At 49.5% G+C, this 15,689-nt stretch overlaps 1 protein-coding gene across 1 annotated transcript in view; it reads right to left on the bottom strand.

Moving 5' to 3' along the window:
* Loxhd1 (lipoxygenase homology domains 1) overlaps positions 1-15,689 on the bottom strand; it is a 164,155-nt gene that overhangs the window by 60,170 nt on the left and 88,296 nt on the right. The window contains exons 18-23 of the mRNA XM_031366253.1: positions 14,373-14,533; positions 11,265-11,739; positions 10,668-10,822; positions 8,905-9,038; positions 3,157-3,323; positions 2,105-2,209 (exon numbers count right to left, since the gene is read on the bottom strand). Coding sequence (XP_031222113.1) covers positions 2,105-2,209; positions 3,157-3,323; positions 8,905-9,038; positions 10,668-10,822; positions 11,265-11,739; positions 14,373-14,533 — 1,197 coding nt within the window. The remainder of the gene's footprint in view (positions 1-2,104; positions 2,210-3,156; positions 3,324-8,904; positions 9,039-10,667; positions 10,823-11,264; positions 11,740-14,372; positions 14,534-15,689) is intronic.

Below are 15,689 nucleotides of genomic sequence, written 5' to 3'. Positions count from 1 at the left end.
TGGCTCTGACTGTACCACCCTGCTCTTACCGCCCTCCCTTCTTCCTAATGATGACTGACATTCTGAACTCCCACCAAAACATCAAAGGTGCTGCACCTCTCACAGAGGATGACGTGTGTGTGTGTGTGTGTGTGTGTGTGTGTGTGTGTGCATGCGCCTGTGTGTGCATGTGTGTGCGTGTGTGCACGCGTGTGCATGTATACATGTGTGTGTGCATGTGTGCATGTGTATGTGTGCGTGTGTGTGTGTGTGCATGTGTGCATGTGTGTGTGTGCATGTGCGTGTGTGCGTGCGCCTGTGTGTGCATGTGTGTGCACGTGTGTGCGCGCGTGTGCATGTGTGCATGTATGTGTGCGTGTGTGCACGTGTATGTGTGCATGTGTGTGCGTGTGTGTGCATGTGTGTGTATGTGTGCGAGTGTGTGCGTGTGTGTGAGTGTGTGCATGTGTGCATGTGTGTGTGCGTGTGTGCACGTGTGTGCGTGTATGTGTGTGTGCGTGTGTGTGTTTGTGTGTGGTATATGTATAGGCATGGTGTGTATGTGTATGATACATGTATATGGTGTGTATGCATGTATGTGTGTATGTATGTGTATGGTATGTGATGTGTGTGTGTGTGTATGTGGTATGTGTGTAGGGGTGGTTTTGGTGCATGTATGGGTAGTGTATGTGGTGTGTGTGCATGTGTGTATGTCTGCCTGTTCTTTTATTGATCTTTTAAAAACTCCCTCATGTATGCTTACAATCCCTACTCTGTACCTAGGGAAATTTTCCTCTAGGTTCATCCAGAAGGCATCAGCAGGGCTCTCAGCCAGTCTCCTATAACCTTACAGTTGTCTGCATGGGGACAGAGCCAGTGACAAAATCACCTACTCTACGCTCACTGGCCACTAGCAATCCCTGTGGGGATGTGACATGCAAAAATTCAGGAGACTCACCTGGACTTACAAGGAGAGAGCTTCAAGTATCCCCATGGCTATCCCAGACATGAAATTTGGGGATGGTTGTGGTGGCAGCCTGAAATCTGAGGTGGACTCAGTCTTCCCCATTGCTTCCTACTTCCTTGGTATCATGCTGCCTTGAATTCCCTTTACTCTAGACCCAGTCTCTCATGCAGAAAGCCTTCTCACATAAACGTTCAGAGAGACAGACCTTGTTGAAAACTGCTTAATATCTATGTTGTGATTTCCTCAGTCAGAAAGAGGTGACCTGGTGCTTCACCGCCGAGTTACTGTGGGGCCTGAATAAGACTCCCACGCTGAGTATTCAATACCAGGACAAACAACAGAAAACCCAGGGAAGCAAGGGCAGTGGCCAGAGCCCCTCACTTCCCTTGAACATGACTCGGGAACCATCGTACAAACCCACTGATTATCAGATGTGACCTGACTCATTCATTATACACCATTTGCTTTATTTAACCTATTAAGTAATAGTGACGATTGATGCTTATTGAGTGCCACTTTGACCTCTAAATTTTAAGTGTTCTGTGTCCTAAAACTTAGAACCTATAAGATACACAAAGTTTTATCTCTATCGTACAAAATGGGGGAAACTAAGGCACAGAAAGGTTAAGCAATGTGCCCCCGATGACAGCCTGGAATGGAAATTTGAACCAGTCAGTCAGGCTGCAGAGCCATGCTTTGTATTAACATGTCTTACAGCCAGGGACAGGGTTTGCTCATTCCTCAGTGGTGCCTGGCAGAGGGCTTCAAGCCAATGTATTAAGATGGCTTGAAGGATTGTTTCCTCTGTAGACTCAGTCATAGTGGCTGGGAGAGGATTGGGTGGGAGGTGACAACAGTAAATTGAAGGTGGCACCTTCCCTGAGGTCCTGTGCAGCTGCTGGAATAACTTTGGCAATCTCTGAAGACTTTACAGTAGGGACCCTGGAATCCCAAGGCTGAGCTTTGTTGACCTTGAAAGTGTCCTTTCTTCCAAGAGATTACTGGGATACAGTTAGGGCGACAGGAGCAGGCTGCCTACAGAGGAACAGCCTTTGTCTCATGGGGCCCAGCACTGTGTTCTTCAGTGAGAGCCATGTGGAGGAGAGTTTATAGAAACTGGAACCTTCTGCTAAGTCCACCAGGGTGCTTCTCTCTTACCGTTGTTATCTTGGGTGCCAAAGAGCGTGATGAAAACATTGGCATCTGTGCCTGCGTTCTTCTTGTCCCCAGTCTTGATGGTCACAGAAAATGTGGTTGATTTATCTGCCAGGAGGAGAGGACAGAGAGGGGAGCTGTATGTCACCCGGGGGATGCAAGAAGAGGCAGGACAGGCTAGTTGGTCCTACCACTGTGGCCCCGGCACTCCAGTTTGACCCCTGTATCAGTCCTATACCTGTGAGCCCCGTAGTCAGCAACAAACATGTCTGTTCACGTGCTCAGTTCTGCACATCACTTTCCTTGGAGTGCTATGAGCTCTAGAAACCCCTCAACAAAGAAATGCCCCTGCCCTGGTTCCTACAGGAAGCCCTGTTGGTCTACAGAGGTGGCACACAGACAAGGAGACATGAGATGGCTGGGTGTCAGAATCCCACAGCCAGGAGCTCTGCTCAGACCTCTCCAGGCTGGGTGGGGAATGAAGACAGGCATCATGGGCCTCCTGCTAGACACTGCTATTTTTTTTCCCCTCAGAAATATGCCTCGGGAGCCTAAAAATGTACCTGGAGGGAGGACGAAAGATAAGACAGAGCTAGCTCAATCATTTTGTACCTGAATAGCACAATTCATAGCTGTGGACCTCTTTATTCCAAGCCATATGCTAGGCATACAGGAGCATGCCCTGCCCCCAACCTTAACAATCTCTCCATGAAGGGAGGAGAGGGCAGGGCAGTTACAATATCAAAGGGGGAGGTTCCCCGAGCCTGTAAAGAGGGAAGAGGGAAAGAGTTAAGAGAAAGGAAAGGGAAAGGGAGATGGGAGGAGGGAGGACAGAGGAGGGGGAAGAGGAGGAGGGAGAGGAGGAGGAGGTGGAGGAAGAAGAGGAGAAGGAGGAAGAGGGGGAGGGGGAGGAGGAGAAAGGAGGAAGAGGAAGAGAAGGGGGAGGGACAGGAAGAAGAGGAGGAAGAGGTGGAGGAGGAGGAGGAGGAGGAAAAGGAGGAAGGGCAGGAAGAAAAGATGACATAATGGACAGAATCATCTCTAATATAAGAAACCTTTTTGTTCCAGAGCCAGGTTGTCAAGGGGGTTATTGTCACCCTGCCCCCCGCCCTCCTCATCTTCGCTGGGTAGCACGTAGGACTCGTCCACTGGCAGCAGCTCCCTGGACAGCTGGCCGTCATCCTCCTCAACGGCTAGCCAGCGCTGGCATGGGAAATAATACCTGTGGGGGAGGTAGAGTGAGGAAGATTGGCATATCTCTTTGGAAAGACCTCATATGAGAGTTGAAACTGGCTGTGAGGGAGGCCCCCCCTCAGGGGCTGAGACACCCCCGCCTGCCCTCCACGGCACTGCGCCCCCATTCTGCCTGGTGTAAGAATTATACCCACATGTCGATAAATACTAAACCCAGAGACACTCCCAGTCTGTGATACATTGGGTGGAAAATATAGATAGAAAGAGAGGGACTTATGAGGCAGTTATCATGCCCTTCTTGAGCAGTCTGAGTCTAGCTTCTCTGGCACAGTGCTGCACAGGGAAAGTGCTCTACAACCATGCATGGAGTCCTTGGACTTGGACGGCATAGACCAGGCATGCTTACAGGAGATGTGGAGTGTGTCTAGGGAGCAGAAAGGGACATCCCAGCCATCAAGGGAGAGGATGTCCATGATTTTCCTCTCCATGGAAAAGTGGTACCCAGAATAAGGGGCTTGGGGGATGAAGAGGAAGGTGGACTGGAGAAGGTAGGCGAGTTACTAAGGACTCGAGTCTACAGTTCAACTCTCTTATCTCCAGAGGACGCCTCAGCTAATCCTTGTGTGATCTCAGACAAATTCTTCTCTAGGATCTTCAGATTTAGTCAATAGAGGGCCAGGACTCCCAGTCCCACTTGAATTTTGCACAAACAATGGTTTGTGTTTTTGTGTGAATCCCCCTTGACATCTGGAAAATTCTTGTGGGGCTAAGGTCTGCTCTCTGTAGGAATTTGCTAATTCAGCCGCTGTTGCTCTTGCATTTTTCTTCCTTCTCTTTATTTTTCCTCAGTTATGCTCCTGGAGGCTGTAGCCCTGTGTCTAAGCTCCAAGGGTCTGAGAATGCAGCTCCTCTGCAAGCTGACGGCCATTGCTGCCCATCTGCATGTCTGCTCCTTGCCCTGATGTGAAAATGCCAGTATAAACTAATCCAGTTCCAAGGTAGACAGTATCCTGGCAAGTGTCTCTTCTTGCTGTCCATGTCCTCAGCACCTCCAAATGTTAGAGAAGCTGACCAGAGGGAGCCACTGAACTGAGGCAACTCCGAGTACACAGCCCTGAAAGCAGTGCTGCTGTGGGAAATGTGCGTTGCTCCTTTTTTTTATTGGATATTTTATTTACATTTCAAAAGTTATCCCCTTTCCTGGTTTCCCCTCCAGAAACCCCCTACCCCATCCTCCCTCCCCTTCTATGAGGGTGCTCCTCAACCCACCTACCCACTCCCGTCTTTCCACCCTGGCAATCCCCTACATTGGGGCACCGAGCCTTCACAGGACTAAGGGCCTCTCCTCCCATGGATGTCCAACAAAGCCAGCCTCTGCTACATATGCAGTTGGAGCCATGGGTCCCTCCATGTGTACTCTTTGGTTGGTGGTTTAGTTCCTGGAAGATCTGGGGGGTCTGGTTGGTTGATATTGTTGTTCTTTCTATGGGTTGCAAACCCCTTCAGCTCCATTGGGGACCCCATGCTCAGTCCAATGGTTGGCGTTGAGCATCTACCTCTGTATTTGCCAGGCTCTGGCAGGGCCTATCAGGAGACAGCTCTATCAGGCTCCTGTCAGCAAGCACTTCTTGGCATCCACAATAAGGTTTGGTGTCTGTATATGGGATGGATCCCCAGGTGGGACAGTCTCTGGATGGCTTTTCCTTCTTAAATTGTGAGTCAGCTGGTTACACTTTAATTCAATCAAATAGCTCAAGAATAATAGGCTGCAGTCCTAAATTATGGGAGAGAGAGGTAGGGTGAGGTAGAGAGGTTGATTGTGGTGGAGACAATGAGAGCCAGCAAGGATAAGGATAGAGGCAGAGGCAGAGACACAAAGGAAGAGCCTAAGAAGTGAAGGGGTGGGCGCAGAAGCCAAGAGGGAGGGCTCATCCCTCCCACAGGCACCTGCTGAGAACACAGAGGAGTGAATGGCTCTGCAGAGCTCCATCGTTGCTGAGACCCCTGCAGCAGGATGCTGAAGGCCACCACTCTCACAGCTGTGGTACCAGCCAGTACACGTCCCCTTGGAACCTGCTTCCAGCAGGCAGAAGCAGATCTGAGTTGGAGCTAGGCCAGGCTTGGATGTTTAGCCCTCTTCCCCTGGGGCCGATGATCACACATGGAAGTCCAGGGGGACTGGGCCTAGTGACCCTTCTGTCCTCCCACAGGAGTAATTACATCCAGCTCAAACAGGTCTCTGGACCCAGAAGATGTAACAGGCAGCAACTCGTAGGGAATAAAGGAGAGGAGTAAGCATGCATTCTGGGCCAGCATCACACCACACAGCTCAGACCAGGGTGGGACAGGAAAGAGCCCCAGGCTGAGTGGGTAGGAGGTTCACAATCAAACCTTGGGACCAGTTTAAAACATACACACACACACACACACACACACACACACACACACACACACACATCTTACTTGAAAGTTAAAAATTGACTGAGAAGATTACACAGTCAAGCATTAAGGGCTGATGGCACTAAACTTGTAATCCCCGCTACTAGAGAGGCTGAGATAGGAGGATCAGAAGTTCGAGGCCAGCCTAGGTAACTTAGTGAAACTCTGCTTCAAATTAAAAGCAAACCGAAAGCTAAGTGTGCAGCTTGATGTACAGTGAATGCCCTAAATAAATAAGGAAATGAATATAGATGATATTTCTCACTTTTTAAAAATGTAAATAACAGATGCTGCTGCCGCTGACAACAACTCCAATCTAGAGCTCAGAAACCCAAACTTGGCTATCTCTCTGCCTAGCTCTCTTCTAGATATTGGGGAGCCACGGTATTAACAACACCGAGGAGGTCGAGGAGGTCGGTTCTTACCTGTGTCACTGTGGGAAAATGATAACGACTAAATAGGTCAGATAAAAAGGGGTCCAGAGACAAGAACACAGAGGACATGCCAGGGGTCTGTGAGGCCTTGACAGCTAGGCAGAGACCTGTCTAGACACAGGGAGAGGGGAGCTCTGTGGAAGAGATGCCGAGGAGGGAGGACCACTAACTTAAAGGAAGGTCTGGTTTTGTTTGGCATAAGGAATAACAAGAACTGAGCAACACAGAGGTGGGGGCAGGGCAGTCCGGGGCTAGAATTGAGAGCTAGGAGAGGAGATGGAGGGGTTATATAACTCAGGTGGGACATGCTATATTCATCCTATAGAAGACAGGAGCCTCTGTAGGTTTTGGAGCAGAGGCCTGAAGAATTCTGGTCTGTGTGATGTAAGATGGTGAGTCAGGAGGTTGTGGCCAGAGGGGTGAATTGGTAGCATGTCACTGTGGACTCCTCAGACTTGTGCTCTTTTGAGCCAAGAGCCACCACATTCTGCCACCAGACTGGGGGTAGATGTGAGACAGAGAGGGTCCAGGAGAACCGGTTGGAAGGGAGGTTGCTACCAGATAGGGGAGGAATGAGGTCAGTGTTCTCTCACCCCCGGGTTCCTGGGCATCCCCCACCCTGGCCCCGTAAAGGCTGGGAGTTCACAGGGAAGACCCTGGGGCTCCTCTCTGGGCTAGCAGTGTCTCTCTAGGTGGTCTGCTGTTCTGAGTCTGTCTTCTGGATTTCCGTGAATTTCTCTGTTTTCTCAGCGTCGGTGTGAAGGCTGTGAAGCCAGCTCATTACTGAAGAGGGCTTCTTATTAACTCAGCACGGACCAGTGACACAGAGAGAAAAGGACGGGGAGGATAGAGACATGAGGGAGGAAAGGAAGGGCGGGGAAGGACGAGGGAGAGGCCTTCTTCCACAAGAGCAACAGAAGCGCACGCTGCCTGGACAGAGACTTAACCAGAAGCCATGCCCTTCAGGGGAGAAAATTGTCACAAATTATTGAGACGCATAAAGGAACAGTTGGACAAGAGAGGGAAAGTGCCCAGGGGGTGGCACTTTAATTTCTAAATATACAGTTCCCCACATACTCATTTAATGGCAGAATAATCAAACTTTCAAGAGTAGATTTTTTTTCCCTCAAATCACTTAATGTCTTGATTTGAAAAAAAAAAAGGTAAGAGTAGTTAATATTTTTAAAGGACCATGAACTAGGACAAGTGCTGACAGATATTCAAATAGGTTACAAAGCTGCAGTAATTTTTAAATTGTTGGGCTGGACCGGAAATGTCAAATCAACCGATGAGAGAAGCTAACCTAATGGGGCAGGCGGGGAAGCTGGGTGCTGGCTCCTCCTAGCCTGTGTCTTAGCAGCACTCTGGCCTTGCCTAGCTGAGAAGCCTTTACCTTGCAGGGACGTCTGGGTAAGTGAGCGGGGTGGCGTTGTCACTAAGCCAATTCGTTAGACGAGGAAATGACAGCCATAAAGAGGATCCAGCCAGGTCAGGACCCTGTGGTCTCATCAGAGGACCGTTTTGGCAACCGTAATACAGAGCTGTCTGTGAGGTGTGCTTCAGGTCCTCTTGCAGTGACCAGGTGGGGTCTGGGGTGGGGGAAATAGGACCAGTTATCCCTGTCCTGTGTGGAGCTTAGCACAAGGGGACGTGGTCCAAGACACAACAGGCTGCAGGCCAAGACATTTATTCAACAAATATTTATCTATTAAGTGCTTGCTAGATCTCATGTAGACCTTCGGCAGCCATTCCAGGGCTAGCATGCTCTCTTCTACGCCACTGAACTCTACATGAAGAAGCCCCTCATCCAAGGGGCAGTGTGACCTAGCGGTAGGGACACACCATAGCTCCCATCAGCAGTCTGGATGTCAGGTCTGGCTCTAACACCAGCTGGTTCTAGGGCAAGGGCTCCTTCATTTATGGGGGAAACCAAACACCCCCTTTGCAGGCTAGGTCAGAGGGTGGCTCTGAGTCTCTAAAAGGTACCAGTCCAGCCCACCACCCACTTACATACATCAAGTTAACCAGAGATTTGCATCTGTAAGTGACTGAGAAGAAAAAGTCGAAAGAACAGTAGTAGCATTTCGGGGCATGAAACTCAAACTTCAGAGTCTACAAATGATGTCTGATTAGCATGCAGCACTGCTCCCCATTTCAGTGCCATTCAAGGCTGCTGTTTCTGTTGGTTTTTTCTTTTGAAACAAGATCAAAACATCTCAGGCTGGCCTGGAATTCACTATGTAGACCAGGCTGGCCTTGAACTCACTGACATCTCTCTGTGTCTGCCTCCCAAGGGCTGGGATTAAAGTGTGCGTCAGGACATCCAGCTAAAGCTATATTTGTTCTTTCCTAGGAGGGTGCCCTCTACAGAGACCAGATGCTGTTCGGAACTGGAAATATTTTCTGTGTGGCCCTTTAAGAAAACTTTTCTGATCTCTGACCCTCAGAACATTAAAACTGAGCACTCTTAGTTGATTTCTCCATGGAGAGTTGTAGGTGAAATGAGATGCTGCAGTGGGTGATCTGGAAGACTCTTATCTGACAGGGCAAGAACTTCTGGGAAGGAGCGAAGAGATGCAAGGCTCCCCCAGATTTCTTTATGGTCAGGCTCATCCTGGCCTCAGCCAGTCCACCCCCACCCTCAGACATCACTTCTGAATATCTGATCCTCTCTCCAGGACGAGGTTAGCACCAAGCAGAACCCCTGACTCTTCCTCCCCATCACATCCCACTCACGTGGTCTCATTATTCATGTCGGTGATGTCTACTCTGTCCAGGAACCAGCCTGGCCTGTTTCCCGTGTTATCATGACGAATCCGAATCTTAGTTAGAGCCCCCAGGTCAATGGCATAGATGGTGAAGGTATCTGTCTAGGAATGGAGAAAGTGTGGCTCAGATAGGCAACACATGTCCTTGTCAATGTTAGTCTCTCAAGCACCCAAAGAAAGACCGTAGAACCCAGAGCAACCAGAGCTGAGGATGCATGGAGAAGTCGGCTCCCCTGTCTGGTGTTAGAACTGTACTTCTGTTTTTGTTTGTTTGTTTGTTTGTTTGAGCTCTACGTGTAGCTTAGGTTGGTCTTGAACTTGTTATCCTCCTGCCTCTACCTTCCAAGTGCTAAGATTACTGATGTACACTACTATGCCCAGTTCTTACACTTTTGCTTTATAACCCAGGACCTATGAACACACCTTCTCATTTGTGTTGTATCAAAGAAAGTAGAGGAAGGAGAAAGACAGGGACCTTGAGAGAGGCAGAGGAGAAGATAAGTGAGCTGGATTCCCCATTGGTTGTTTTTGTGTTTTTCAAGACAGTGTTTCTTTTGTGTATTCCTGGCTGACCCTGGAACTAGCTCTGTAGATCAGGCTGGCCTTCAACTCACAGAGATCCACCTATCTCTGCCTCCTGAGTGCTGGGATTAAAGGTGTGTATCACCACCACCCCACTGGGTTTCACATTTGTGATGAGTATTATGTGGGGAGGAATCCAAAGGAGACCCTGTTCTCAGTGTACACATGAGTTTGCATTGAGCACCTGCCGTGAACAGGCTTGAGCAGATGCAAGCAGCCTGACAGAAAAGATTTGGCTCTGTTCTTCCCTTAGGTGGAGGCGGGCGGGGGGGGGGGGTGAATGGAGTGTGAGCCATGCACAAGTCTGGGGGTTGCCACTACATCCGAGGAAGAAGTCAGGACATAGACCCAGTGTGTGAATGGGACATCCTGGATACATTGTTTAAAACTCTTCATTGTGAAAGACTTCAGACCTGCAGAAAACCTGCAGAAATAGATACAACTGTGGCCTGCCTTCTCTTAGATGCTGCCCCTACGTGCAACATGAGCTGGGTTACTCCTCTCTCTCTCTCTCTCTCTCTCTCTCTCTCTCTCTCTCTCTCTCTCTCTCTCTCTCTCTCTCTCTCTCTCTCTCTCTCTCTCTCTCTCTCTCTCTCTCTCTCGTCCTTACTTTGTTTTTTTTTTCCTGGATCAGTTTAAAGTAGGTGGTAGACACTACCATCCTTTACCCCTAAATAGTGGATACATAATAACAAAGACCTGCTCACGTGGCATCATGCAATCATCACACTTGTTGATCTTTCAACTCTTTCAAGGTTGTGTCAAGAATCTTGTTGTCCCTGGCACGCAGCTAAACCAGATTTACCTGTCCAGATTGAGTCATGCCTGTCCACCAGACCTCCCCAAAGTACCATCTCTTTTTTTTTTGTGAGACAGAGTCTCACTCTATAGTCAAGACTGGCCTCAAACTCGGGGGCTGAAGAAATGGCTCTGCAGTTTAGAACATTTGACCCTCTTCTAGAAGACTAAAATTGACTACCAGTACTCACACGGTCATTTACTATAAGGGGTGCTGCAGCCAGACCTCGCCGGACTGAACGAACACCTTATTAGACACACAGCAGACGTGACCCTGGCCGAGGTGGCTGCAGGCAAAATGTTCCACGTCTGACTCTCACCCACCCAAGAGCCAGAGAGCGCTCACTCTACCTGGCCCTGCTCAAACTTGTTGGACTTGTCTGACTTCTTCAGGGGCCGCTCCCCTGTGTCCCCGTATTCCTCACCGTAGATGGTCAGGTAGACGTTGGCATCAGTGCCAGCCTTGGGCACGTTCCCTGTGATCACCTGGACCTCGTAGGTATTGGCTGGAGACACAGAAAGATGCAGCACTGAGAACACAAGATCCACGAGACAGAGCTATGGCCTCTGCCCTTGGATCCCGGTGGGTTCTGGGAGCCAGGGGGTTTCTACAGCTACTACACAGCAGCTTACCCTCCTCCCACCCAAGGCTTGTCTTTGCCATGAAATCAAGAGCCAACGGGCCTCCCGCCTTACCCCTACATTTGGCTACAACAAGGTGTGAGAGAGTTCCTCCCGAAGCCAATGGTTTTCCCCTTTGGAGGCACAGGCCAAGGGCTGTGCTTAGCTCCAAATGGATGGGGGTCAATGCTCACTTTCTGGGTGCAGGTCAGGAAAGCTATTTATGAGCCTACTCAGTCTCTACCTAAGGGACATCGGATCACCTTGCCCCACCTCCCGGTCCCTTTAGGGGGAAATATGGCCCCTTGTTTTGTTTTTCAGGCTTACGCTCAGGACCGGACTGACCAGCTGGAACCAATTCCACGACAAGTTCATTGTCCTCCTTGCCCCGGGCCAGCCAACGGTTAACATCGAACTTGTACTGCACAATCACCGCCTGCATCCCTGGCCCGTACTCCTCTTCCTCCTCCTCCTCCTCTGACTCCTCCTCCTCTTCCTCCTCGGATGAGGACTCCTCCGAGGAGGACTCTTCTTCCTCATCCCCCTCCTCCTCCTCATCGCTGCCTTTCTTCTTTTTCTTCTTCTTTCTCTGCAGCTTAGCCTTCAGCCTCTCCTTCTTCAGCAGCTGCCGCAGCTTATCCTTCTCCTTCTTCTTCCGGGCCTCCTCCTCTGGGGTCAGGTTCTCCTCCTGCACCACCAGGTGCCGCAGCCACACTGTGTCCACAAACCAGCTGGGCCCAAAGCCCTCGCCTGTGTGTCCCAGTCGGATCTTGTAGATCTCACCCACATCTGCCGCTTCCAGCTGTGCAAAGTGCAGGGCAGCAGCTGACATGGCTCCCGCGGTCCTCCCCACCTCTCCCATGAAGCCAGTGCTGAGCTGCGGTATAGGGAGGTCTCCCACTATGCCCGGCTCTTCCCCTACCCCCCCCCCACCACCCCCCACCGCTTAAGGAAAACACTCCTTTCTAGCTCCGATGGAGTCAACCTCCATGCTTCGTCTTTTGCCTTCACTCTCTGTTCATACAGACCTTACTATACCAAGTCTGCTGTCATTCCTTTCTTACCCCCACCCCCAATTTGCTCCCAGTCCCAGGTCTCATTATTACCTTAAAAACACACACAGAGAGAGACTGGCAGTGGTGGCCCACGCCTTAAATACCAGCACTCGGGAGGCTGAGGCAGACAGATCTCTGTGAGCTCGAGGCCAGCCTGGTCTACAAAGTGAATTCCTTGACAGCCAGGGCTACAAACAGAAACCCTGCCTTGAATAAAACAAACAAACAACAAAAACAAAAACTAACCAACCAAACAAACAAAAAACCAGACAGTACCTTCCTGTGTTCTCTTTACAAATGTGTCCACTATCAGGAAGACATCATTTTGCCAATAAGTAAACAAGTGTTTCTTTGTTTGTAACTAATAAACAAAATCTCCAGCCATTTCCACAGAGGTCTCCGTCCTTCCCAGTCACCTGGGTTTACCAGACCCTTGAGCTCCAAAGGGCCAGACTTAGCTGGGTCTGGTCCTATCCTGCCATCTTGGGGCTCTAGAGCTACGTTGTAGTTTGATTATGAAATGCTCCCCAAGGGCTCCTGTTCTGAACCCCCAGGCTCCAGCTGGTGGCACTGTGAAACCATGAAGGGGCCGAGTCACTAGCCATGGGCCTCAGGTTTTACAGCGTGGCCTCCTTCCCTGCTGCTCTCTGCTTCGACACCGTAGACACCATGTGACCAGCTGCCTCACTCTTCTGCCTTGCTACAATGGACGCTATCTTTCTTAAAACACAAACTGAAATAAACCCGTTTGTTCTAATGAGCTATAAGTTCTCTTAAAGGACAAAGGCCATCATTCTGAGTGTCTTTCCCACAGGCCTAGTGCACGGTGGCTCTTCAACCTCACAGTGTCGTGGAGTCATGAGTCCCATGTCCTCAGGAAGAGGGGACTGAGGCTCAGACTTTGAGGGGAGCCTAACCTGAAGTCCGTTCTGCCTGGCTCTCCTGAGACCTTGATATTGAGCCTGTCTTCATGTTTGACTCTTTTCAAAGTCCAGTCCCACCAGTTATCCCACGTGAGTGCCAACCATCTGAGGCCCAAGGCTGTCCTCTAGTTACTCAGTGCCCTGTACTTTTATTCCTGGCCTAGATGAGAACAAAGCTTTTCCAACTTGATCTTCAGGAAACCACCATGGAGCTAATCTGCCTTCGTAAGGAAACCATCAAGCAAGATGGTGCCTAGGGCCTAGGTAAAGCAGAATTTCTCTTTCTTTGTTGCTTAGGGGATGGGAGCTGTGCACTGTTCAATTACATTTCCATGACTGCTCCCAGGTGCACAGTTGACTCTTGTATTGCTATAGGGATGAAGATGTCAGGCGGGTGGGGATTACATAGCTGGATATACTGATGAGAAAGCTGACGAGGCCCTGAAAGGCCTCGAATACATCAATGTGGGCCTGCCAGTAGTGTATGAGGACACGTGACCCAAGGAAGGCCCTGTCCTTGTAATGTTCCAGACATTTGTGACCCTGGCTGGGCTGCGAGTCAGCTAGCACCTTTCCTGGGTGCCAGAAATGGCTCTTCACTGGATACCAAGGTATTTATGGGACAAGACCACACATGGAATACCCAGCATGAGCATGTTTTCTCTATACACGTGTCTGCAGATGCACACATGTGTGCTTATACACATATGTACACACACATACTTTCATGTCCAGCATAAGCTCAGTACTGAACATGCATCCTCCTCCCTGAACAATAATGCGCTCACATGCACATCTTTTCTTCCTCTTAGCCAAAGACTTGCAATGCGAACAGAGGAAACCCTAGGACATTTAAAAACACATTAGCAAACTCTGCCACCTCTCAGGGGCCTGCCTGAGAAATATGAACTTCTCACTAGCCTGGGAGAAGTTCAGCACCAGCATCATGGACAGGGAGTACGCAGAGAGACCCAGCCCAGGTGCCATCGCCCGTGGAGTGGGAAGTAGTCGCTGCGGACATCACTGACTGAACCTCCAAGAGAAAGCCACCTCCGAGAACACACCCCACTTCCAAGGGACTAGCTGGCTTGGAGTGTGGATGAGACAGCACTTTTCCTTAGAGATCACCAGGTAATTCAAGTGTGAGACAGGGAAGGACACCTAGTCATTTCAGGCCCCAAAACTCAGGTCCAAGAAAGATGTTACCATTCAAGGTCACACGGTAGAACACAGACAAACGTTCATGCTTTCTCTTTTCCAGTTCAAAACTCTACCGTCTGCTCATCATTTCCAAGAATCCCTCAGCAACACAAGGCAATTGCAGGTCCACCCATGCTCCAGGAGGCATCTCCCAGGCTGGGAGGAGGCAGCCTATTGTCCAGTGGACGCACTGCACTGCACCACCTTAGCGACTGCTTGCCCTCTGTTGGCACCCGTATTGCCTACCTCCCACACACCTGGAATGTGTCCTTGGACCCCCGATCAAACACTTTGGAGCGGCTGGAGAGGAAGAGAACTTCTGTCTTGCCTTCTTCCCCGTAGATCTGCACATAGACTCGGGAGGTGGTGCCGGCACCACCAACATCCCCTGTCCAAACCTCCATCTCGTAGTGGACCACTAGTGGATGGGGAGAAATGGGGTAGTTAGTGATAACAGGGAGGAGAGCAACAAGCATTTCCCCGGCCCTTCCCACATGCACTTCCTAAGCCCATCCCCCAGGCCTGGTCCTTCACAGGCATCATCTTGTCTGACCTCCCCAACACAATGAGCCAATGTTTTGCAGGTGGACAAGCTTAGGCTTAGAGGAACTGAGTAGGTTGAGAAAATGGCAAACCTATGCAATCAGACTGTTGTGTCTAAACATCCATTACAGCACATGTGTTCTCGGAGACCAGGAATGGGGGGACTTCATGCACCTGCTTGTACTCCCTATTGTCTGCCTGCATGTTAGAGTTTCAGTGTTTATTCTCTCTGTATTGAAATCTATTGGACGATTTAAAGACTTTAAGAAGTGATCCTGCCATGAGGGCTCAGTCATTCTGTCTGAGGTTGAGGGCACCCCTGTTTTTCCTGTCCTTATCTGCCATGTCAGAATGCATCCAGAAGGCTCTCACTAGATAGCAGAACATTGGAACTGAACTTCTCAGGGTATAAAACTGTAAGCCAATTACAGTAAAACTGTAAGCTTACGTTCATTTTATAGTATAGAGTCTATAATGCTATACACCACCATATATACTGATAGTACATTGTAGGGACAAAAAAATAAATTAAATTATAAAGTTACTGATGCTAGGCAGACACCACAGGGCAGGAGGCAGTGAAAGCTGTATTTATTTTCCTTCATTTAAGAAAGGAAGAGAGGTTGGAATGATGGTGCTCATTTAAATCGAAGTGCCTTTCAGACGATACCAACACATGCCCTACATAGAAAGAGCCGTGCATATTTTGAAATGATATTTCTCAAGGTGTTTGAGGTGGAAACATGGTATTGGTAAGTAGCAATAGAGGGTACTGCAAACAGAGTACATGTGTCTCCCTAAAAGACTATGGTACCATGTACTCTAGGACAGTATCAGAATTTCTATTCAGGTAAAAGAAATTCTGTGTGTGTGTGTGTGTGTGTGTGTGTGTGTGTGTGTGTCTGTGTGTGTGTCTGTGTCTGTGTGTGTGTCTGTGTGTGTGTCTGTGTGTGTGTGTCTGTCTGTCTGTCTGTCTGTGTCTGTGTGTGTGTGTGTGTCTGTGTGTGTGTGTGTGTGTGTGTGTCTGTCTG

This window comes from Mastomys coucha, unplaced genomic scaffold (genome assembly GCF_008632895.1).
Source record: "Mastomys coucha isolate ucsf_1 unplaced genomic scaffold, UCSF_Mcou_1 pScaffold13, whole genome shotgun sequence".
In the NCBI taxonomy this organism is placed as follows: Eukaryota; Metazoa; Chordata; class Mammalia; order Rodentia; family Muridae; genus Mastomys; species Mastomys coucha.
The sequence above is the reverse complement of the archived record's forward strand: the minus strand, read 5'-3'. Positions and strand labels throughout refer to the sequence as shown.